The sequence below is a fragment of the Morchella sextelata genome (assembly GCF_020137385.1).
Source record: "Morchella sextelata strain SCLS chromosome Unknown scls_12, whole genome shotgun sequence".
NCBI classification, from domain to species: Eukaryota; Fungi; Ascomycota; class Pezizomycetes; order Pezizales; family Morchellaceae; genus Morchella; species Morchella sextelata.
The window spans coordinates 620,438-642,728 of NW_025408627.1; the positions used below are offsets into that span (position 1 = coordinate 620,438).

Here is a 22,291-nt window from a genome sequence, read left to right on the forward strand (position 1 = left end):
AAAGCGATGTGGGAAGAGGCCTGAGTAGGTAGCCTTGCCGTCCGAGACCTCCGAATAGCCGACGCTGACGATCATCCACCAGACGGCCGATGGAGAAGAAACATCGACAGGGAAACGTGCATTAGAGTGGATAAATAGGTTGAGGGGTTTTAGCGGATTTAGGAGTTTGGGTTACGGATTTAGGAGTTAAATGTTCTTGGTTGTTTTTCAGGGTCTCGGGCATGCCCCGAGTGTATTCTGTATTATTAGTAGACTGGGTCCTCGAGACATAAGCGAGGGATATAAATACTGTGTCATTCACTGACTAGCCAAACCATTATCGGCGAAATCAGAGTCTTAACAATATAAATCGTTGATACGCGAGTTACAACTTTATTTGACTATACTTTTGGAAATACTTTATTCTATCGTGACTTCGAACTCTACCTGAACTATTACGTCGAAGACGGTCGAACATCACACGCTAACTCTAGTGAATCTTTGTTGATAACGTAGCTCGCGGGGCCCGTATCGGATCAAGGAGAATCATACTCGACGTTGACTGAAGAGACCTTGGAGACTTCTACCTTTGTAGCTGTTAGCCGAACTCTGAGCTCTGCGTAGTGTACTCTTGTGGTCTGGTACGCATCCCTCACAGTTCCATATCGTGGTCGCCATCGTCATCGCGGGTACGCTTTCGGGAGAAGGAGGAGATAGATGCACTGCTGTTAGCGTCCGAACGACACCATTTCCAAAGATGACCCTTTCGGCCACATCGCACACAGGCTCCATCGGTCTTTCGCTGTTCTCGGACCGGGTGTGGAACTCCTTTGGTGGCTTCATCGTAGTCGTGGTATATTGGCTTATTCCCCGACTTGTTCTTGCTGGTGCTCTTCTTATCTTGCCCTTTTTCCTTCTCCTCGGTCTGAGCTCTTCCCTTGATCTTAAACCCCTTCTCCTTCTGCCGCGAGTTCCCACCATTATTCGACTCCCTTCCTCTCGACTCCGCTTTCCCCAACATCTTCATCTGCTCTTGATAAGCCTCATGAGCCTTACCGGCTCGTTCCAACTGTTGGATATACTCGGAGTCGTCCTCGGTTGGATCGAAGCGTGAGTGGCGCTCTCGGATTTCATTTGGTAGCCCTTGGAGCAGGGCGGCACGATAGGATGCTCCTTTCATCTGAGCGTGCTGGTTCATGATCTCCATTCTCGTCAGGTAGTCTCCGATGTTAGCAGAGTACTTAAACTGCTGCATCTTCATCGCGTTTTCCATAGCCTCTTGAGTGCTTAAGAAACGTTTCCTAATCTCCTGACGGAACCGAGTCCAAGTAGCGTAGTCCGCGGCTGCCGGTCCTAGCATCTTGGTCTCGATGTATTCCATGAACCATTCCTTTGCCAACCCACACGTATACGTTCCGGCGAACAGTACCTTGTTCCTGTCCGTTCGGAACTTCTTGGGTTTCTGCTCGAAGTAGATCTCGCACTCCATGAGCCAATGCCGCAGGTTATGCTTCCTGGCATTATCGAACTCAAAGGGTATTTTGGCGAGCGAATCTACCATATCGTCGTCTTCAGGCGGCGCCGAATTCCGGTTCCCGCCTCGGTTTCTTCTCCAATTCTTCCGACCGTGCGACCATTCACTGTTGTCGTCGTCATCGTCGTCGGAAGGTTCTGGGTCTCCCCCAACGTTTCCTCTTGGTGGGTTTTGTGGCGGTTGATTCCCACCATTTCCACCAACTGGAGCAGCTCCCACCGGTCCTCTGCCACTATTGCCATGCACTGGGCCGGCATCCTCCGGTTGCCTGCCTCCATTTCCTCCTACGGGACCAGCATTTCCTCCTACTGGGCCAGCATTTTCGGGTTTCTTGCCATTGCCAACAGGAACCGTTCGGGGCGCGTTAGGGTCTAAGGGAGCACTAGCCACGGATGGTGCTACTGACAGGTGTTGTCGCAGTAGTTCCTCCATCTCGGCTATCCGCTGATTTCTTATCTCATCGGACTGCTTGAATTGCGCAAACATAGCCCGTTGTTCCCCTTTCTCCTGCTCCCGCTCTTCTCGTACCATCCTCAGCTGTCGCTCCGCTTCCAATAGTTGGTTCTGGGTAATCCGATGGTTACGGTCCAGAACCTCGTGGTCGGCGGCTCGTGCGGTTTCTTGCACTTGTTGGACATGGGTGACGAGCTCAAAGAGTGACTCGAGATGTTGTTTTTGGGCAATGGCTTCTTGCCGTACCTTCTTATCCAGGATTTGTCCACTCCCTTGGACTTGCTCCTGGAGGTTTTGTAGCTGCTGCCAAACGGCCTGTCCAGCTGCACCAAGATACCTCATCTGTGCCTCATGGGTATCCAAAAACTCCTGCATATTCCTCACAAACTGGGCTTGAGCAGAGCGTTTACTCGATTGCCTAGTTGTTGTAGAGGGTCCTCCCGTAAGTAGGGGGTCTGGGCTAGCAGCCCTTGATATCACCATAGAATCTTCTCCTCCAGCCTCCTCAGTTACGGCCGAGGTATCTATGAAGTAATTATCCCTTCGGGTAGTCATTGTAATAGGGGATAACGATGATAGTTCTTTTCTTTGAGGTGACTTCGTTACTCCAAGTGAACTTGTGAGTAACAATATACTGTGAGGGATGCGTACCAGACCACAAGAGTACACTACGCAGAGCTCAGAGTTCGGCTAACAGCTACAAAGGTAGAAGTCTCCAAGGTCTCTTCAGTCAACGTCGAGTATGATTCTCCTTGATCCGATACGGGCCCCGCGAGCTACGTTATCAACAAAGATTCACTAGAGTTAGCGTATAGAATTCGACCGTCTTCGACGTAATAGTTCAGGTAGAGTTCGAAGTCACGATAGAGTAAAGTATTTTCAAAAGTATAGTCAAAATAAAGTTGTAACTCGCGTATCAATGATTTATATTGTTAAGACTCTGATTTCGCCGATGATGGTTTGGCTAGTCAGTGAATGACACAGTATTTATATCCCTCGCTTATGTCTCGAGGACCCAGTCTACTAATAATACAGAATACACTCGGGGCATGCCCGAGACCCTGAAAAACAACCAAGAACATTTAACTCCTAAGTCCGTAACCCAAACTCCTAAATCCGCTGAAACCCCTCAACCTATTTATCCACTCTAATGCACGTTTCCCTGTCGATGTTTCTTCTCCATCGGCCGTCTGGTGGATAATCGTCAGCGTCGGCTATTCGGAGGTCTCGGACGGCAAGGCTACCTACTCAGGCCTCTTCCCACATCGCTTTCCCACATAGCAGAGTCCTCTCATGCCCACAGGTACCGCCGATAGGTACTCGGTCGGCTGGCAGCTTGCGCCGATTCGCTCCGAGCGGTCCGATCTTCGATCCGATTGATTCCAGCTGTCCCTCATATATCCACCGGTACCAAAACACTCCCCTCCGGCGGTTTGACGCTCCGGGGGTTATTATTGGGGTCGAAAACGTGTTTTTTATGACTCTGGGTTTTTTGGTCGTAATTTGGTCGCACCACACTCCGCGAGTGTGGTCAAGAGTTGATATTAGCGTACAGAGGGTATTGGGGTATCTACTAGCCTTTCTCTCACTCCCGTAAATGCTTGGCATGCCCGTAACAAGTACCTAGACAAAATGTTGCGATTGGGAAAAATTAGGCCGAGCAAATCCCCGGCAGGAGCCCCAATCCTATTTGTGAAGAAGAAGGACGGTAGTCTACGACTTTGCGTTGACTACCGTGGACTTAACCGTGTGTCCATCAAGAATAGGTATCCTCTACCGCTTATGGACGAGCTGCGAGATCGAGTGGCAGGCGCGGTTATCTTCTCGAAGATTGACCTGAAGGAAGGTTACAACCTCATCAGGATCAAAGACGGCGACGAGTGGAAGACAGCCTTTCGTACGCGGTACGGGCATTTTGAGTACCTCGTTATGCCTTTTGGGCTGGCAAATGCGCCGGCGACCTTCCAGAACATGATGAATGATGCGCTGAGGGAATTTTTGGATCAAGGTGTAGTAGTATACCTTGATGATATCCTAATATATAGCAAGTCTCGAGAGGAGCATAGAGAGTTGGTCGGCAAAGTCCTTAGTAGGCTACAAGAATACAATCTAGTCGCCAACCCGAAGAAATCGTTCTTCGAGCTCACCGAAATCGAGTTCCTTGGATATATCCTTGCCCCAGCAGGCGTCACCATGGCACTGGATAAGGTCATGTCTGTTACGAATTGGCAATCCCCGCGCAGCGTTAAGGAAGTACAGATCTTCATGGGCTTTGCCAACTTCTACAGAAGGTTTATCCACAATTTCTCTGGGGTCTGTAAACCCATTACCGATTGTCTCAGGGGTGATGCTAAGAACTTTGTCTGGTCTATGACGGCCCAAGTAGCCTTCGAAAAACTCAAAACCCTATTTACGTCTGCGCCGATCTTGGTACACTTCTCTCCAGATCGCCAGACTATCGTGGAAACGGACGCGAGTGATTTTGCTATTGCCGCAATTCTATCCCAGGTTATTGACGGAAAGACTCACCCTGTTGCCTTCTATTCTCGAAAGCTTAACCCAGCGGAACTCAACTACGACGTCTGGGATAAGGAGATGCTAGGAATTGTGTCAGCCTTCAAGCAATGGCGTCACTACCTCGAGGGACCTAGCCGAACGGTCCTCGTCTATACGGATCACAAGAACTTAGAGTACTTCTCTACAACCAAGGTTCTTAACCGACGACAGGCAAGGTGGGCTGAGTCTTTGGCGGAATTTGACTTCAAGATTATTTACCGCCCGGGAACCAAAAATGGGAAGGCAGATGCACTATCGCGACGGCCGGAGTACCGTCCTGAAGGGGGAGGCACGCTTGGGAAACAGCCGATAGACAGGTTGTTTAAGCCCGGACAGTTGGCGGAGGAAGAGTTTGTGGTATCAGCGGTGTCGCTTGCCTCCAAGGGGGTGATTGACTGGTCTAACGACTTTCTGGATCATGTCAGGCAGGCGGCATCGGGAGACCCGACATGGGTAGGATTGAAAGAGAGAGTTGAGCAAGGGGAGAAGCTGGGGGAATTGAAGGACATCGCTGAGAAAGACGGGCTACTCTTCTATAAGAACCGACTCTACATCCCGGCAGATGACCGCATTAAGATCCGAATCGCACAGGCAGAACATGATTCAAAAGTGGCAGGACACTTTGGACAAGACAAAACTTTGGAACTCATTACGTGTAACTTCTATTGGCCAAAAATGAACGAGTGGATTGATGATTACGTTCGGTCATGTGACGAGTGCCAGCGCAACAAACCCAGCCACCATAAGAAATACGGCGCGCTTCTACCACTGTCCACGCCACATGCTGTCTGGCAATCAATATCAATGGACTTTATCGTGCAGCTACCGGAATCGAAAGGATATAACCAAATTTGGGCAGTAGTCGATAGGTTCTCAAAGATGTCGCACTTCATCCCCTTAGTAGCAGAAACGACCGCGCAGGATTTAGCGAAGATATTCCTCAGTCAAATCTGGCGACTCCATGGGCTGCCTCTTGATATAGTTTCCGATAGAGATGCCAAATTTACTTCAAGCTTTTGGGCATCCCTTATGGAATTATTGGATGTGAGGATAAGAATGAGTACGGCTTTCCACCCTCAGACCGATGGGCAAACAGAGCGGGTTAATCAAACCCTCGAGCACTACCTACGAGCCTTCTGCAACTACGAGCAAGATGATTGGGCAGAGCTACTCCCGTTGGCGGAGTATGCTTACAACAACTCGGTTACCACCGCTACGGGCCAATCTCCGTTCTATACCAATTACGGTTACAACCCAAGAACCAACTGGCCGACGGAAGCCGAAGTGGTCAATCCAACCAGTGACCTGTACGCTCACTTCATCCGAGGAGTTCACGACTCTGCTCTCGCTCGCTTAACGGACACCAGGGAGAAGATGGGGAAATACTATGATCGGAAAAGGGACGAACCGCCGAACTTTAAGATAGGCGACATGGTCATGCTGAATGCGGCCAATATTAAGACACGTCGCTCCATCAAAAAGCTCGATCATAAGAAACTCGGTCCGTTCAAGATCAACTGACTAGCGGGAAAACGAGCCTGTGAATTGGAACTGCCACCACAAATCAAAATCCATAACGTGTTCCAAATTGAACTTTTGGAACGTTACCGACAGAGCAGTATCCCGGGCCGCGAACAACGTCCCCCGACTCCCGAAGAGGTCGATAAGGAAGCAGAGGTTCTGTACGAAGTGGAAAGTATAGTGGGAAGCCGGAGGAGCAGAAGAGGATTAGTAGAATACCTGGTGAAATGGCGGGGCTATTCGATGAGCGACTGTACTTACCAAGTCATGGGCGTTATGAGTGACGACGTACTTGATCTAGTCTGCGACTTCCATCGAAGGAACCCCAAGGCTGTGAAGGACCAACGCCTGAGACTATAGAGGTGTTACGGGCATGCCAAGCATTTACGGAAGTAAGAGAAAAGGCTAGTAGATACCCCAATACCCTCTGTACACTAATGTCCACTCCGGTTCGCACCCACGAGGTGCGGTGCGATCAATATGCGACCAAATGCGGAGTTGCGGTTTTCCTAGTTAAAAAACACGTTTTTGACCCCAATAATAACCCCCGGAGCGTCAAACCGCCGGAGGGGAGTGTTTTGGTACCGGTGGATATATGAGGGACAGCTGGAATCAATCGGATCGAAGATTAGACCGCTCGGAGCGAATCGGCGCAAGCTGCCAGCCGACCGAGTACCTATCGGCGGTACCTGTGGGCATGAGAGGACTCTGCTATGTGGGAAAGCGATGTGGGAAGAGGCCTGAGTAGGTAGCCTTGCCGTCCGAGACCTCCGAATAGCCGACGCTGACGATTATCCACCAGACGGCCGATGGTTAAGAAACATCGACAGGGAAACGTGCATTAGAGTGGGTAAATAGGTTGAGGGGTTTCAGCGGCTTTAGGAGTTTGGGTTACGGACTTAGGAGTTAAATGTTCTTGGTTATTTTTCAGGGTCTCGGGCATGCCCCGAGTGTATTCTGTATTATTAGTAGACTGGGTCCTCGAGGCATAAGCGAGGGATATAAATACTGTGTCATTCACTGACTAGCCAAACCATCATCGGCGAAATCAGAGTCTTAACAATATAAATCGTTGATACGCGAGTTACAACTTTATTTGACTATACTTTTGGAAATACTTTATTCTATCGTGACTTCGAACTCTACCTGAACTATTACGTCGAAGACGGTCGAACATCACACGCTAACTCTAGTGAATCTTTGTTGATAACGTAGCTCGCGGGGCCCGTATCGGATCAAGGAGAATCATACTCGACGTTGACTGAAGAGACCTTGGAGACTTCTACCTTTGTAGCTGTTAGCCGAACTCTGAGCTCCGCGTAGTGTACTCTGGTGGTCTGGTACGCATCCCTCACAGTACCGCTCCCCCATTTGGCCCACTATACCCATGTTCCGCTCCAGAGTTGAAGGCCCTCCGAGAGTACCTGGATAAAGAATTGTCTTCAGGAAAGATCTCTAGATCTAATAGCCCTGCTGCGGCGCCCATATTGTTCATTCCTAAGAAAGATGGTACATTGCGGATTTGTGTGGATTACAGAGGTTTGAACAAGGTCACTGTCAAGGACAAGTACCCGCTGCCTATCATGAGCGAGCTCAGAGACAGGTTGTTCAAGGCCAAGATCTTCACAAAGATAGACCTGAAGAACGGCTTCAATTTGATCAGGATAGCCGAAGGTGATGAGTGGAAAACTGCTTTCAGAACCCGCTATGGACTGTATCAGTATAATGTGATGCCGTTTGGTCTATGCAATGCCCCCTCCGCCTTCCAGGCAATGATCAATGATGCGCTAAAGGAACTACTGGATGAAGGAGTAGTTGTCTATATCGACGAGATCCTCATCTACTCGGAAACTGAGAAAGAGCATGAGCTACTGGTCAAGAAGGTACTACAGAAGCTTAGAGAAGCAAAGCTCTGTGCCTCGATCAGCAAGACATCCTTCCATGTCCGAGAAGTAGAGTACCTAGGCTATCACATCTCGGAAGAAGGAGTATCTATGTCAGAAGACAAGGTGGAGGCAGTTAAGGAATGGCCGGTTCCTGAGAATATCAAGGCAGTACAGGCATTCCTCGGATTTGCAAACTTCTATCGCCGCTTTATTGAAGTCTTCAGTAAAGTTTGCAAACCATTAACTGACCTCCTGCAAAAAGACAAGAAATGGTATTGGACGGCAGCACATGAGCAGGCCTTTGAAGAACTCAAGAGGCTGTTCACAAGCGCCCCAATCCTCCTTCATTTTGACCCTAGTAGGAGAACGGTGGTCGAGACAGATGCCAGTGATTTTGCCAAGAGCGGTGCTCTCTGTAACGGAGCCATTTCAACTGTCTGGTGTATGAGTACACACAGGGCCCGGTTACATGCTGAGAGTTATTGTTAGAAGCCAGTTGCACGGTGATATGCAAGTACCGGCAGTGTGGTTAGCTACCAGCTGTCAGAGTAACTACATTCCGGGCGCTAGGAAGGGGATCTATTCATGGGAGCAATGACTGACGAGTCTATGCCTCGCCAGTGACTAGAAGATCGGCCAGAGTGAAGCTCTGATTGCCCGGTGATCCTCTGTATCCTCTGAGCATTGTGAGTCCGCCGAAGGGCAGGGACTATGCTAGGGAAGTCTACAATAAGCGAAAGCTCTACAGCAATGATTAAGCTTACACCTGAGTGGCAGCTCATTCATGCAGGTCCTCGGTTGTGTGGCAACCAAGGCTGCAGGTGTTACAAAGGCTTTTGACTAAGGGTGGTTGCCTTGGGTATCGGAAAACACCTGCTGACGCTTAGAGAAAAGCGGGGTAGCGGTGGTATTGTTTCCGGTACTAAGGGAAGGCCCACCGGAACTTAGTAAAGGAAGTTAGGAGCAGAGAACAGAGGCCTTCGGAGTATAAGTACTCAGGTTCATTCTCGCCCTTCAGTCCTGTTCTCTCCAGTCTTCATTAGAAATAAAAACCAAGTTCTTATCGGTAGCAGAGCCCTTAAAGATTATTGAGTTCTAGCGATAGAATCTTTGAATAATCTGCAACCTGATTGTCTATCTTGCACGGCCGTCTCTATTCTATACAAATCTATTTCTTTTAGAAAGGACCCCCGTTACACTCTCTCAGTATGGGGATGATGGGAAGCTACATCCGGTGGCATTCTATTCTAAGAAGTTCTCCCCTGCTGAGATCAACTATGACATTCATGATAAGGAAATGGGAGCTATTGTAGCCTCTTTCCGGGAATGGGAACACATGCTCAAATCTTGTGAGCAAGAGATCACGGTTTTTACAGACCACAAGAACTTGGAGTACTTTAATTCTATCAAGGTTCTCACTAGGCGGCAAGCTAGATGGTCTGAAGACCTCGCGGGCTACAATTTTAAAGTTGTCTACAGACCGGGAGAAAAGAATGGCAAGACTGATGTGCTATCTAGGCGCTGGGATCACCGCCTTGGAGAGGGAGGTGAAACTCTGCAGCCGGAGCCACAGATCTTTTTTAGGCCAGGTCAATTGGTTTTGGATCATGCAAAGCTAGTGGCTGTCAGGGTGAATCAATTGCAGAATACATTCTTAGAGCGCCTATACACGGCTGCTAAAGAGGATAGTTTCTGGCAGGAATTGCACCGCTCCCTAGTTGAAAGGAAACCAAATTTAGACCAGAACTTGTCGGTCAAGAACGGTCTCATCTTCTACAAGAATAGATGGTATATACCCAATGACAAGAAGCTTCAGATGGAAATACTGTCCGATACCCATGACTCTAAGGTGACGGGTCACTTTGGCCAATTTAAGACACTTGAGCGGCTGAAAAACAACTTCTTTTGGCCCAACATGGATAAGGATGTTGAGGAATATGTCCGGAGCTGTGACAGCTGCCAGAGGAATAAGACCTCAAGACATAAGAAGTTTGGTATGCTACAACCGTTGGAGATACCCTATCGGCCATGGACTTCCATCTCTATGGACTTCATTGTGGGATTACCGGAATCTAGTGGGTTTACAAAGATCTGGGTAATAGTGGACCGCTTTTCGAAGATGGCACACTACATCCCTCTTCCTACCCTCAATAAAACGGAAGATTTGGCTAAGTTGTTCTTGAAGGAAGTTTGGAGACTCCATGGTTTGCCTGATGACATAGTCTCGGACAGAGATAGCAGGTTCATCTCTCACTTTTGGCAATCTCTCATGAGCCTCCTCAATGTGAAGCTGAAGATGTCCACATCTTTCCACCCTCAAACGGACGGTCAAACAGAAAGAGTTAATCAGACCCTGGAACATTACTTGCGGAGTTATTGTTCATATCAACAGGATGACTGGGCAGAGCTGTTGCCTTTGGCAGAGTATGCATATAACTCGGCGGTCTCTGAGTCTACCAAAGTATCGGCTTTTTATGCCAACTATGGATATGAACCCAGGACCAACTGGCCGGCCCCAAAGGAAGGAGTAGAATGGAACAATCCAGCAAGTGAGGTCATGATATCTCAATGGGAATCTATCTGGCAGGCTATGAATGCCAGCTTGGGTAAAGCTAGATTAAGGATGGCCCGGTGGTATGATGCTCATGCCCTGGCACCACCTGAAATCAAGCCCGGAGATGAAGTAATGTTGGACCGGCGCAATGTGCAAACAAAGCGGCCTTTGGGAAAATTGGATCAGAAGAAGATGGGACCCTTCAAGGTCTTAGAAGCTATTGGTACCCGTGCCTACAAGCTCTCTCTTCCCCCTCAAATGGGAATCCACCCGGTCTTTCATGTCTCTCTTCTGGAACCTTACAGAGCACCGGTAGATCCTGAGAGAAGAGTTCCTCCACCGGAACCTGAGGAGATTGAAGGAGAGCAGAACTGGGTTGTCCGAGAGGTAGCTGATAGCCGGGTCAATAAGAAGAGAAGACGAGTGGAATACCTAGTGCTGTGGGAAGGTTATGAAAACGAGGATGCTACATGGGAACCTTGGGAGCATCTCAAGAAGAGTGCCGAAGAAGCCCTTCGGGACTTCCATATGAGGTATCCTAAGAAACCCAAGGACAAGCGGATTGTTGGGGTGTAGTTTTTCCCTTTAGGTTTTCGTTCCTTGCATATCACGGAGTTTCTTGTCACATAGGATAGATGGTAATAAAATGATTATAGATCTCGGAGACCAAGATCCTGGAAGAGGGGAGTGGTGTAACGGAGCCATTTCAACTGTCTGGTGTATGAGTACACACAGGGCCCGGTTACATGCTGAGAGTTATTGTTAGAAGCCAGTTGCAAGGTGATATGCAAGTACCGGCAGTGTGGTTAGCTACCAGCTGTTAGAGTAACTACATTCCGGGCACTAGGAAGGGGGTCTATTCATGGGAGCAATGACTGACGAGTCTATGCCTCGCCAGTGTCTAGAAGACCGGCCAGAGTGAAGCTCTGATTGTCCGGTGATCCACTGTATCCTCCGAGCATTGTAAGTCTCCGCCGAAGGGCAGGGACTATGCTAGGGAAGTCTACAATAAGCGAAAAGCTCTACAGCAATGATTAAGCTTACACCTGAGCGGCAGCTCATTCATGCAGGTCCTCGGTTGTGTGGCAACCAAGGCTGCAGGTGTTACAAAGGCTTTGACTAAGGGTGGTTGCCTTGGGTATCAGAAACACCTGCTGACGCTTAGAGAAAAGCGGGGTAGCGGTGGTATTGTTTCCGGTACTAAGGGAAGGCCCACCGGAACTTAGTAAAGGAGTTAGGAGCAGAGAACAGAGGCCTTCGGAGTATAAGTACTCAGGTTCATTGTCGCCCTTCAGTCCTGTTTTCTCCAGTCTTCATCAGAAAGAAAAATCAAGTTCTTATCGGTAGCAGAGTGTGAGAGATGCGTACCAGACCACAAGAGTACACTACGCAGAGCTCAGAGTTCGGCTAACAGCTACAAAGGTAGAAGTCTCCAAGGTCTCTTCAGTCAACGTCGAGTATGATTCTCCTTGATCCGATACGGGCCCCGCGAGCTACGTTATCAACAAAGATTCACTAGAGTTAGCGTATAGAATTCGACCGTCTTCGACGTAATAGTTCAGGTAGAGTTCGAAGTCACGATAGAGTAAAGTATTTTCAAAAGTATAGTCAAAATAAAGTTGTAACTCGCGTATCAATGATTTATATTGTTAAGACTCTGATTTCGCCGATGATGGTTTGGCTAGTCAGTGAATGACACAGTATTTATATCCCTCGCTTATGTCTCGAGGACCCAGTCTACTATTAATACAGAATACACTCGGGGCATGCCCGAGACCCTGAAAAACAACCAAGAACATTTAACTCCTAAGTCCGTAACCCAAACTCCTAAATCCGCTGAAACCCCTCAACCTATTTATCCACTCTAATGCACGTTTCCCTGTCGATGTTTCTTCTCCATCGGCCGTCTGGTGGATAATCGTCAGCGTCGGCTATTCGGAGGTCTCGGACGGCAAGGCTACCTACTCAGGCCTCTTCCCACATCGCTTTCCCACATAGCAGAGTCCTCTCATGCCCACAGGTACCGCCGATAGGTACTCGGTCGGCTGGCAGCTTGCGCCGATTCGCTCCGAGCGGTCCGATCTTCGATCCGATTGATTCCAGCTGTCCCTCATATATCCACCGGTACCAAAACACTCCCCTCCGGCGGTTTGACGCTCCGGGGGTTATTATTGGGGTCGAAAACGTGTTTTTTATGACTCTGGGTTTTTTGGTCGTAATTTGGTCGCACCACACTCCGCGAGTGTGGTCAAGAGTTGATATTAGCGTACAGAGGGTATTGGGGTATCTACTAGCCTTTCTCTCACTCCCGTAAATGCTTGGCATGCCCGTAACACAGAGCCCTTAAAGATTATTGAGTTCTAGCGATAGTATCTTTGAATAATCTGCAACCTGATTGTCTATCTTGCACGGCCGTCTCTATTCTATCCGATTCTATTTCTCTTAGAAAGGACCCCCGTTACAGCCGGAATGTAGAGTCGATTCTTATAGAAGAGTAGCCCATCTTTCTCAGCAATATCCTTCAGTTCCCCCAGCTTCTCCCCTTGCTCAACTCTCTCTTTCATTCCTACCCATGTCGGGTCTCCCGATGCCGCCTGCCTGACATGATCCAGAAAATTTTTAGACCAGTCGATCACCCCCTTGGAGGCAAGCGACACCGCTGATACCACAAACTCTTCCTCCGCCAACTGTCCGGGCTTAAAGAACCTGTCTATCGGCTGTTTCCCAAGCGTGCCTGCCCCTTCAGGACGGTACTCCGGCCGTCGCGATAGTGCATCTGCCTTCCCATTTTTGGTTCCCGGGCGGTAAATAATCTTAAAGTCAAATTCCGCCAAAGACTCAGCCCACCTTGCCTGTCGTTGGTTAAGAACCTTGGTTGTAGAGAAGTACTCTAAGTTCTTGTGATCCTTATAAACGTGAACCATTCGGCTAGGTCCTTCGAGGTAGTGACGCCATTGCTTGAAGGCCGACACAATCCCTAGCATCTCCTTATCCCACACGTCGTAGTTCAGTTCCGCTGGGTTAAGCTTTCGAGAATAAAAGGCAATAGGGTGAGTCTTTCCGTCAATAACTTGGGATAGAATTGCGGCAATAGCAAAATCACTTGCGTCCGTTTCCACGATAGTCTGGCGATCTGGAGAGAAGTGTACCAAGATCGGCGCAGACGTAAACAGGGTTTTGAGTTTTTCGAAGGCTGCTTGGGCCATCATAGACCAGACAAAGTTCTTAGCATCACCCTGAGACAATCGGTAATGGGTTTACAGACCCCGGAGAAATTGTGGATAAACCTTCTGTAGAAGTTGGCAAAGCCCATGAAGATCTGTACTTTCTTAACGCTAGGCGGGGCTTGCCAATTTGTAACAGATATAACCTTATCCAGTGCCATGGTGACGCCTGCTGGGGCAAGGATGTATCCGAGGAACTCGATTTCGGTGAGCTCGAAGAACGATTTCTTCGGGTTGGCGACCAGGTTGTATTCTTGTAGCCTGCTAAGTACTTTGCCGACCAGCTCCCGGTGTTTCTCTCGGGACTTGCTATATATTAGGATATCATCAAGGTATACTACTACACCTTGATCCAAGAATTCTCTCAGCGCATCATTCATCATGTTCTGGAAGGTCGCCGGCGCATTTGCCAGCCCAAAAGGCATGACGAGATACTCAAAATGCCCGTACCGCGTACGGAATGCTGTCTTCCACTCGTCGCCGTCTTTAATCCTGATGAGGTTGTAACCTTCCTTCAGGTCAATCTTCGAGAAGATAACCGCGCCTGCCACTCGACCTCGCAGTTCGTCCATAAGTGGTAACGGATACCTGTTCTTAATGGACACACGGTTAAGTCCACGGTAGTCAACTGTGAGGGATGCGTACCAGACCACAAGAGTACACTACGCAGAGCTCAGAGTTCGGCTAACAACTACAAAGGTAGAAGCCTCCAAGGTCTCTTCAGTCAACGTCGAGTATAATTCTCCTTAATCCGATACGGGCCCCGCGAGCTACGTTATCAACAAAGATTCACTAGAGTTAGCGTAAGATGTTCGACCGTCTTCGACGTAATAGTTCAGGTAGAGTTCGAAGTCACGATAGAGTAAAGTATTTCAGAAAGTATAGTCAAAATAAAGTTGTAACTCGCGTATCAACGATTTATATTGTTAAGACTCTGATTTCGCCGATGATGGTTTGGCTAGTCAGTGAATGACACAGTATTTATATCCCTCGCTTATGTCTCGAGGACCCAGTCTAATAATACAGCATACACTCGGGGCATGCCCGAGACCCTGAAAAACAACCAAGAACATTTAACTCCTAAGTCCGTAACCCAAACTCCTAAACCCGCAGAAAACCCCTCAACCTATTTACCCATTATAATACACGTTTCCCTGTCGATGTTTCTTCTCCATCGGCCGTCTGGTGGATAATCGTCAGCGTCGGCTATTCGGAGGTCTCGGACGGCAAAGCTACCTACTCAGGCCTCTTCCCACATCGCTTTCCCACATAGCACAGTCCTCTCATGCCCACAGGTACCGCCGATAGGTACTCGGTCGGCTGGCAGCTTGCGCCGATTTGCTCCGGGTGGTTGGATCTTCGATCCGATTGATTCCAGCTGTCCCTCATATATCCACCGGTCCAAAAGCACTCCCCTCCGGCGGTTTGACGCTCCGGGGGTTATTATTGGGGTCGAAAACTTCTTTTTTAAGTAGGAAAACCGCAACTCCGCATTTGGTCGCGTATTGATCGCACCGCACCTCGTGGGTGCGAACCGGAGTTGATAGTGATATTGCCATTAGTATCAGAGGGTATTGGGGTATCTACTAGCCTTTTCTCTCACTTCCGTAAATGCTTGGCATGCCCGTAACAGCTTACCTGTAACGGGGGTCCTTTCTAAGAGAAATAGAATCGGATAGAATAGAGACGGCCGTGCAAGATAGACAATCAGGTTGCAGATTATTCAAAGATACTATCGCTAGAACTCAATAATCTTTAAGGGCTCTGCTACCGATAAGAACTTGGTTTTCTTTCTGATGAAGACTGGGGAGAACAGGACTGAAGGGCGAGAATGAACCTGAGTACTTATACTCCGAAGGCCTCTATTCTCTGCTCCTAACTCCTTACTAAGTTTCGGTGGGCCTTCCCTCAGTACCGGAAACAATACCACCGCTACCCCGCTTTTTCTCTAAGCGTCAGCAGGTGTTTCCGATACCCAAGGCAACCACCCTTAGTCAAAGCCTTTGTAACACCCGCAGCCTTGGTTGCCACACAACCGAGGACCTGCATGAATGAGCTGCCGCTCAGGTGTAAGCTTAATCATTGCTGTAGAGCTTTCGCTTATTGTAGACTTCCCTAGCATAGTCTCTGCCCCTTCGGCGGACTTACAATGCTCAGAGGATATTGAGGATCACCGGGCAATCAGAGCTTCACTCTGGCCGGTCTTCTAGTCACTGGCGAGGCATAGACTCGTCAGTCATTGCTCCCATGAATAGATCCTCTTCCTAGTGCCCGGAATGTAGTTACTCTAACAGCTGGTAGCCAACCACACTGCCGGTACTTGCATATCACCGTGCAACTGGCTTCTAACAATAACTCTCAGCATGTAACCGGGCCCTGTGTGTACTCATACACCAGACAGTTGAAATTGCTCCGTTACACCACTCCCCTCTTCCAGGATCTTGGTCTCCGAGATCTATAACCATTCTATTACCATCCATTCTATGTGACAAGAAACTCCGTGATATGCAAGGAACGAAAACCTAAAGGAAAAAACTACACCCCAACAATCCGCTTGTCCTTGGGTTTCTTAGGATACCTCATATGGAAATCCCGAAGGGCTTCTTCGGCACTCTTCTTGAGATGCTCCCAAGGTTCCCATGTAGCATCCTCGTTTTCATAACCTTCCCACAGCACTAGGTATTCCACTCGTCTTCTCTTCTTATTGACCCGGCTATCAGCTACCTCTCGGACAACCCAGTTCTGCTCTCCTTCAATCTCCTCAGGTTCCGGTGGAGGAACTCTTCTCTCAGGATCTACCGGTGCTCTGTAAGGTTCCAGAAGAGAGACATGAAAGACCGGGTGGATTCCCATTTGAGGGGGAAGAGAGAGCTTGTAGGCACGGGTACCAATAGCTTCTAAGACCTTGAAGGGTCCCATCTTCTTCTGATCCAATTTTCCCAAAGGCCGCTTTGTTTGCACATTGCGCCGGTCCAACATTACTTCATCTCCGGGCTTGATTTCAGGTGGTGCCAGGGCATGAGCATCATACCACCGGGCCATCCTTAATCTAGCTTTACCCAAGCTGGCATTCATAGCCTGCCAGATAGATTCCCATTGAGATATCATGACCTCACTTGCTGGATTGTTCCATTCTACTCCTTCCTTTGGGGCCGGCCAGTTGGTCCTGGGTTCATATCCATAGTTGGCATAAAAAGCCGATACTTTGGTAGACTCAGAGACCGCCGAGTTATATGCATACTCTGCCAAAGGCAAGAGTTCTGCCCAGTCATCCTGTTGATATGAACAATAACTCCGCAAGTAATGTTCCAGGGTCTGGTTAACTCTTTCTGTTTGACCGTCCGTTTGTGGGTGGAAGGATGTGGACATCTTTAGCTTCACATTGAGGAGACTCATGAGAGATTGCCAAAAGTGAGAAATAAACCTGCTATCTCTGTCCGAGACTATGTCATCAGGTAAACCATGTAGTCTCCAAACTTCCTTCAAGAACAACTTAGCCAAATCTTCCGTTTTATTGAGGGTAGGAAGAGGGATGTAGTGTGCCATCTTCGAAAAGCGGTCCACTATTACCCAGATCTTTGTAAACCCACTAGATTCCGGTAATCCCACAATGAAGTCCATAGAGATGGAAGTCCATGGCCGATAGGGTATCTCCAAAGGTTGGAGCATACCAAACTTCTTGTGTCTTGAGGTCTTATTCCTCTGGCAGCTATCACAGCTCCGGACATATTCCTCAACATCCTTATCCATGTTGGGCCAAAAAAAGTTATTTTTCACCCGCTCTAGTGTCTTAAATTGGCCAAAATGGCCAGCCACCTTAGAGTCATGGGTATCGGACAGTATTTCTGTGAGGGATGCGTACCAGACCACAAGAGTACACTACGCAGAGCTCAGAGTTCGGCTAACAGCTACAAAGGTAGAAGTCTCCAAGGTCTCTTCAGTCAACGTCGAGTATAATTCTCCTTGATCCGATACGGGCCCCGCGAGCTACGTTATCAACAAAGATTCACTAGAGTTAGCGTGTGATGTTCGACCGTCTTCGACGTAATAGTTCAGGTAGAGTTCGAAGTCACAATAAAGTATTTCCAAAAGTATAGTCAAATAAAGTTGTAACTCGCGTATCAACGATTTATATTGTTAAGACTCTGATTTCGCCGATGATGGTTTGGCTAGTCAGTGAATGACACAGTATTTATATCCCTCGCTTATGTCTCGAGGACCCAATCTACTAATAGTACAGAATACACTCGGGGCCTGCCCGAGACCCTGAAAAACAACCAAGAACATTTAACTCCTAAGTCCGTTACCCAAACTCCTAAACCCGCAGAAACCCCTCATCCTAATTACCCACTCTAATACACGTTTCCCTGTCGATGTTTCTTCTCCATCGGCCGTCTGGTGGATAATCGTCAGCGTCGGCTATTCGGAGGTCTCGGACGGCAAGGCTACCTACTCAGGCCTCTTCCCACATCGCTTTCCCACATAGCAGAGTCCTCTCATGCCCACAGGTACCGCCGATAGGTACTCGGTCGGCTGGCAGCTTGCGCCGATTCGCTCCGAGCGGTCCGATCTTCGATCCGATTGATTCCAGCTGTCCCTCATATATCCACCGGTACCAAAACACACCCCTCCGGCGGTTTGACGCTCCGGGGGTTATTATTGGGGTCGAAAAGGTGTTTTTTTTAACTAGGAAAACCGCAACTCCGCATTTGGTCGCATATCGATCGCACCACACCTCGTGGGTGCGAACCGGAGTTGATAGTGGTGTTGCCATTAGTATCAAAGAGTATTGGGGTATCTACTAGCCTTTCTTTCACTCCCGTAAATGCTTGGCATGCCCGTAACAGCTTACCCCCCTTCCAGGGTGTCACGTCTCGGGACATCTTCTGACAGACTATGGTTCCAGTAAACCTGCTCCACATATCACCCGCGGTGTCTGTGGAGGGGAAGGACTTAGCCCCGTGGGGTACCTCTATAGTCTCAGGCGTTGGTCCTTCACGGCCTTGGGGTTCCTTCGATGAAAGTCGCGGACTAGATCAAGTACGTCTTCGTCCATAACGTCCATGACTTGGTAAGTACAGTCGCTCATCGAATAGCCCCGCCATTTCACCAGGTATTCCACTAATCCTTTTCTACTCTTCCGGCTTCCCACTATACTTTCCACTTCATACAGGACCTCTCCTTCCTTATCGACCTCTTCGGGAGTCGGGGGACGTTGTTCACGGCCTGGGATACTGCTCTGTCGGTAACGTTCCAAGAGTTCAATATGGAACACGTTATGGATTTTGACTTGTGGTGGCAGTTCCAACTCACAGGCTCGTTTCCCGGCTAGTCGGATGATTTTGAACGGGCCGAGTTTCTTATGATCGAGCTTTTTAGTGGAACGTCGTGTTTTAATATTGGCCGCATTAAGCATGACCATGTCGCCTATCTTAAAGTTCGGCGGTTCGTCCCTTTTCCGATCATAGTATTTCCCCATCTTCTCCCTGGTGTCTGTTAAGCGAGCGAGAGCGGAATCGTGAACTCCTCGGATGAAGTGAGCATACAGGTCACTGGTTGGGTTGACCACTTCGGCTTCCGTCGGCCAGTTGGTTCTTGGGTTGTAACCGTAATTGGTATAGAACGGAGATTGACCCGTGGCGGTGGTAACCGAGTTGTTGTAAGCATACTCCGCCAACGGGAGTAGCTCTGCCCAATCATCTTGCTCGTAGTTGCAGAACGCTCGTAAGTAGTGCTCAAGGGTTTGATTAACCCGCTCTGTTTGCCCATCGGTCTGAGGGTGGAAAGCCGTACTCATTCTTATCCTCACATCCAATAATTCCATAAGGGATGCCCAAAAGCTTGAAGTAAATTTGGCGTCCCTGTCGGAAACTATATCAAGAGGCAGCCCATGGAGTCGCCAGATTTGACCGAGGAATATCTTCGCTAAATCCTGCGCGGTCGTTTCTGCTACTAGGGGGATAAAGTGCGACATCTTCGAGAACCTATCGACTACTACCCAAATTTGGTTGTATCCCTTTGATTCCGGTAACTGCACGACGAAGTCCATTGATATCGATTGCCAGACAGAGTGAGGCGTGGACAGTGGTAGAAGCGCACCCTATTTCTTATGGCGGCTGGGTTTATTGCGCTGGCACTCGTCACATGACCGAACGTAGTCATCAATCCACTCGTTCATTTTTGGCCAATAGAAGTTGCGCGTGATGAGCTCCAACGTCTTGTCTTGTCCAAAGTGTCCTGCCACTTTTGAATCGTGCTCTGCCTGTGCTATCCGGATCTTGATACGGTCGTCTGCCGGAATGTAGAGTCGGTTCTTATAGAAGAGTAGCCCGTCTTTCTCAGCAATATCCTTCAATTCCCCCAGCTTCTCCCCTTGCTCAACTCACTCTTTCAATCCTACCCATATCGGGTCTCCCGATGCCGCCTGCCTGACATGATCCAGAAAATTCTTAGACCAGTCAATCACTCCCTTGGAGGCAAGCGACACCGCTGATACCACAAACTCTTCCTCCGCCAACTGTCCGGGCTTAAAGAACCTGTCTATCGGCTGTTTCCCAAGCGTGCCTCCCCCTTCAGGACGGTACTCCGGCCGTCGCGATAGTGCATCTGCCTTCCCATTTTTGGTTCCCGGGCGGTAAATAATCTTGAAATCAAATTCCGCCAAAGACTCAGCCCATCTTGCCTGTCGTCGGTTAAGAACCTTGGTTGTTGAAAAATATTCCAAGTTCTTATGATCCGTGTAGACGAGAACCGTTCGGCTAGGTCCTTCGAGGTAGTGACGCCATTGCTTGAAGGCCGACACAATTCCTAGCATCTCCTTATCCCAGACGTCGTAGTTGAGTTCCGCTGGGTTAAGTTTCCGAGAATAAAAGGCAACAGGGTGAGTCTTTCCGTCAATAACCTGGGATAGAATTGCGGCGATAGCAAAATCACTTGCGTCCGTTTCCACGATAGTCTGGCGATCTGGAGAGAAGTGTACCAAGATCGGCGCAGACGTAAACAGGGTTTTGAGTTTTTCGAAGGCTGCTTGGGCCATCATAGACCAGACGAAGTTCTTAGCATCACCCCTGAGACAATCGGTAATGGGTTTACAGACCCCGGAGAAATTGTGGATAAACCTTCTGTAGAAGTTGGCAAAGCCCATGAAGATCTGTACTTCTTTAACACTCCGCGGGGCTTGCCAATTCGTAACAGACATGACCTTATCCAGTGCCATGGTGACGCCTGCTGGGGCAAGGATGTATCCGAGGAACTCGATTTCGGTGAGCTCGAAGAATGATTTCTTCGGGTTGGCGACCAGGTTGTATTCTTGTAGTCTGCTAAGTACTTTGCCAACCAGCTCCCTGTGTTCCTCTCGAGACTTGCTATATATTAGGATATCATCAAGGTATACTACTACACCTTGATCCAAGAATTCCCTCAGCGCATCATTCATCATATTCTGGAAGGTCGCCGGCGCATTTGCCAGCCCAAAAGGCATGACGAGGTACTCAAAATGCCCGTACCGCGTACGGAATGCTGTCTTCCACTCGTCGCCGTCTTTGATCCTGATGAGGTTGTAACCTTCCTTCAGGTCAATCTTCGAGAAAATAACCGCGCCTGCCACTCGATCTCGTAGTTCGTCCATAAGCGGTAACGGATACCTGTTCTTGATGGACACGCGGTTAAGTCCACGGTAGTCAACGCAAAGTCGTAGACTACCGTCCTTCTTCTTCACAAATAGGATTGGGGCTCCTGCCGGGGATTTGCTCGGCCTAATCTTTCCCAATCGCAACATTTTGTCCAGGTACTCCCGAAGCACCTTCAGCTCGACTTCGGATAAAGAGTAAACGGGTCCCCATGGTGGCTGTTTCCCTGGTTCGAGATCTATCGCATGGTCGTAAGATCGATGCGGTGGTAATTTGTCGGCTTCCGATGGTAGGAAGACTTTAAGGAACCCATGGAGCCAAGAGGGAAGGGTCTCACGGAGGTTAACCGATTCATCTTCCAAGAGACAAATGCTACCGATGAATTGGGCCTCCGGATCGTCCAGTACACCCTCGTCCATTTCTATTTGAGGTTCCTTGTCAGTGAAGCATCGACCCTTGCAGTTCTCACCATCGTAGGTAACTTCCCCATTTGCCCCTATAACTGGCTTGTGTTCTTTCAACCACCAGTTCGGTAGTATCGCATCGATGCCAAGTGGGAGAGGGGCGATCTCGAATGACAACTGTGTTTGATGCCCCCTTGACATTATAATTAATGGTTGTGTAAAGGCGTGTCCCGTGCCCTTCATAACTTCTCCCGTAAATCCAAATACCCGGGCCGGGACGTCTCGTTTCACCTTCGGGACCTCAAAACTATCAACAAAAACAGCAGACAAAACAGGACCAGTTGCACCAGTATCCAACAACACCTTACAAGGTAAACATTTTTTCGCAAAACAAATGAACTGATTAACGATAGGTCGAGGACCATGAATAGGTTCCTCCAAAATTTTCTGTTTTTTCTCCGGTTTGGACGCTCTCCCTTCCTGCCTTTTTCTTTTCATATTTTTTTGGTTGTTTTCCGTCAGTGATAACATAGCAATCTGGGGATACTCCTG

The 22,291-nt window shown here is 48.7% G+C and overlaps 7 protein-coding genes across 7 annotated transcripts; 1 reads left to right on the forward strand and 6 right to left on the reverse strand.

Annotated features, from left to right (window-relative positions):
• Window positions 1-631: 631 nt before the first annotated feature.
• Window positions 632-2,521, reverse strand: H6S33_002039 (uncharacterized protein; the record flags this gene model as incomplete). Its single annotated transcript, XM_044833383.1, has 1 exon — window positions 632-2,521. The coding sequence occupies one exon, from the start codon at window positions 2,519-2,521 to the stop codon at window positions 632-634; it is 1,890 nt and encodes a 629-aa protein (XP_044693182.1).
• A 3,959-nt stretch (window positions 2,522-6,480) lies between these two features.
• Window positions 6,481-8,377, forward strand: H6S33_002040 (uncharacterized protein; the record flags this gene model as incomplete). Its single annotated transcript, XM_044833384.1, has 2 exons — window positions 6,481-6,512; window positions 7,401-8,377. Coding segments are annotated over 2 exons (1,009 nt in total), but the record flags the coding sequence as incomplete, so codon positions are not given.
• Window positions 8,378-13,748: 5,371 nt separating this feature from the next.
• Window positions 13,749-14,279, reverse strand: H6S33_002041 (uncharacterized protein; the record flags this gene model as incomplete). Its single annotated transcript, XM_044833385.1, has 1 exon — window positions 13,749-14,279. A coding segment is annotated over one exon (531 nt), but the record flags the coding sequence as incomplete, so codon positions are not given.
• A 1,963-nt stretch (window positions 14,280-16,242) lies between these two features.
• H6S33_002042 (uncharacterized protein) lies at window positions 16,243-17,457 on the reverse strand (the record flags this gene model as incomplete). Its single annotated transcript, XM_044833387.1, has 1 exon — window positions 16,243-17,457. One exon carries the CDS (start codon window positions 17,455-17,457, stop codon window positions 16,243-16,245), a length of 1,215 nt encoding a protein of 404 aa, XP_044693185.1.
• Window positions 17,458-18,679: 1,222 nt separating this feature from the next.
• Window positions 18,680-19,756, reverse strand: H6S33_002043 (uncharacterized protein; the record flags this gene model as incomplete). Its single annotated transcript, XM_044833388.1, has 1 exon — window positions 18,680-19,756. One exon carries the CDS (start codon window positions 19,754-19,756, stop codon window positions 18,680-18,682), a length of 1,077 nt encoding a protein of 358 aa, XP_044693186.1.
• A 51-nt stretch (window positions 19,757-19,807) lies between these two features.
• H6S33_002044 (uncharacterized protein) lies at window positions 19,808-20,056 on the reverse strand (the record flags this gene model as incomplete). The annotated part of the gene is made up of 1 exon (XM_044833389.1): window positions 19,808-20,056. A coding segment is annotated over one exon (249 nt), but the record flags the coding sequence as incomplete, so codon positions are not given.
• Window positions 20,057-20,107: 51 nt separating this feature from the next.
• H6S33_002045 (uncharacterized protein) lies at window positions 20,108-22,237 on the reverse strand (the record flags this gene model as incomplete). Its single annotated transcript, XM_044833390.1, has 1 exon — window positions 20,108-22,237. A coding segment is annotated over one exon (2,130 nt), but the record flags the coding sequence as incomplete, so codon positions are not given.
• Between the last annotated feature and the right edge of the window lie 54 nt (window positions 22,238-22,291).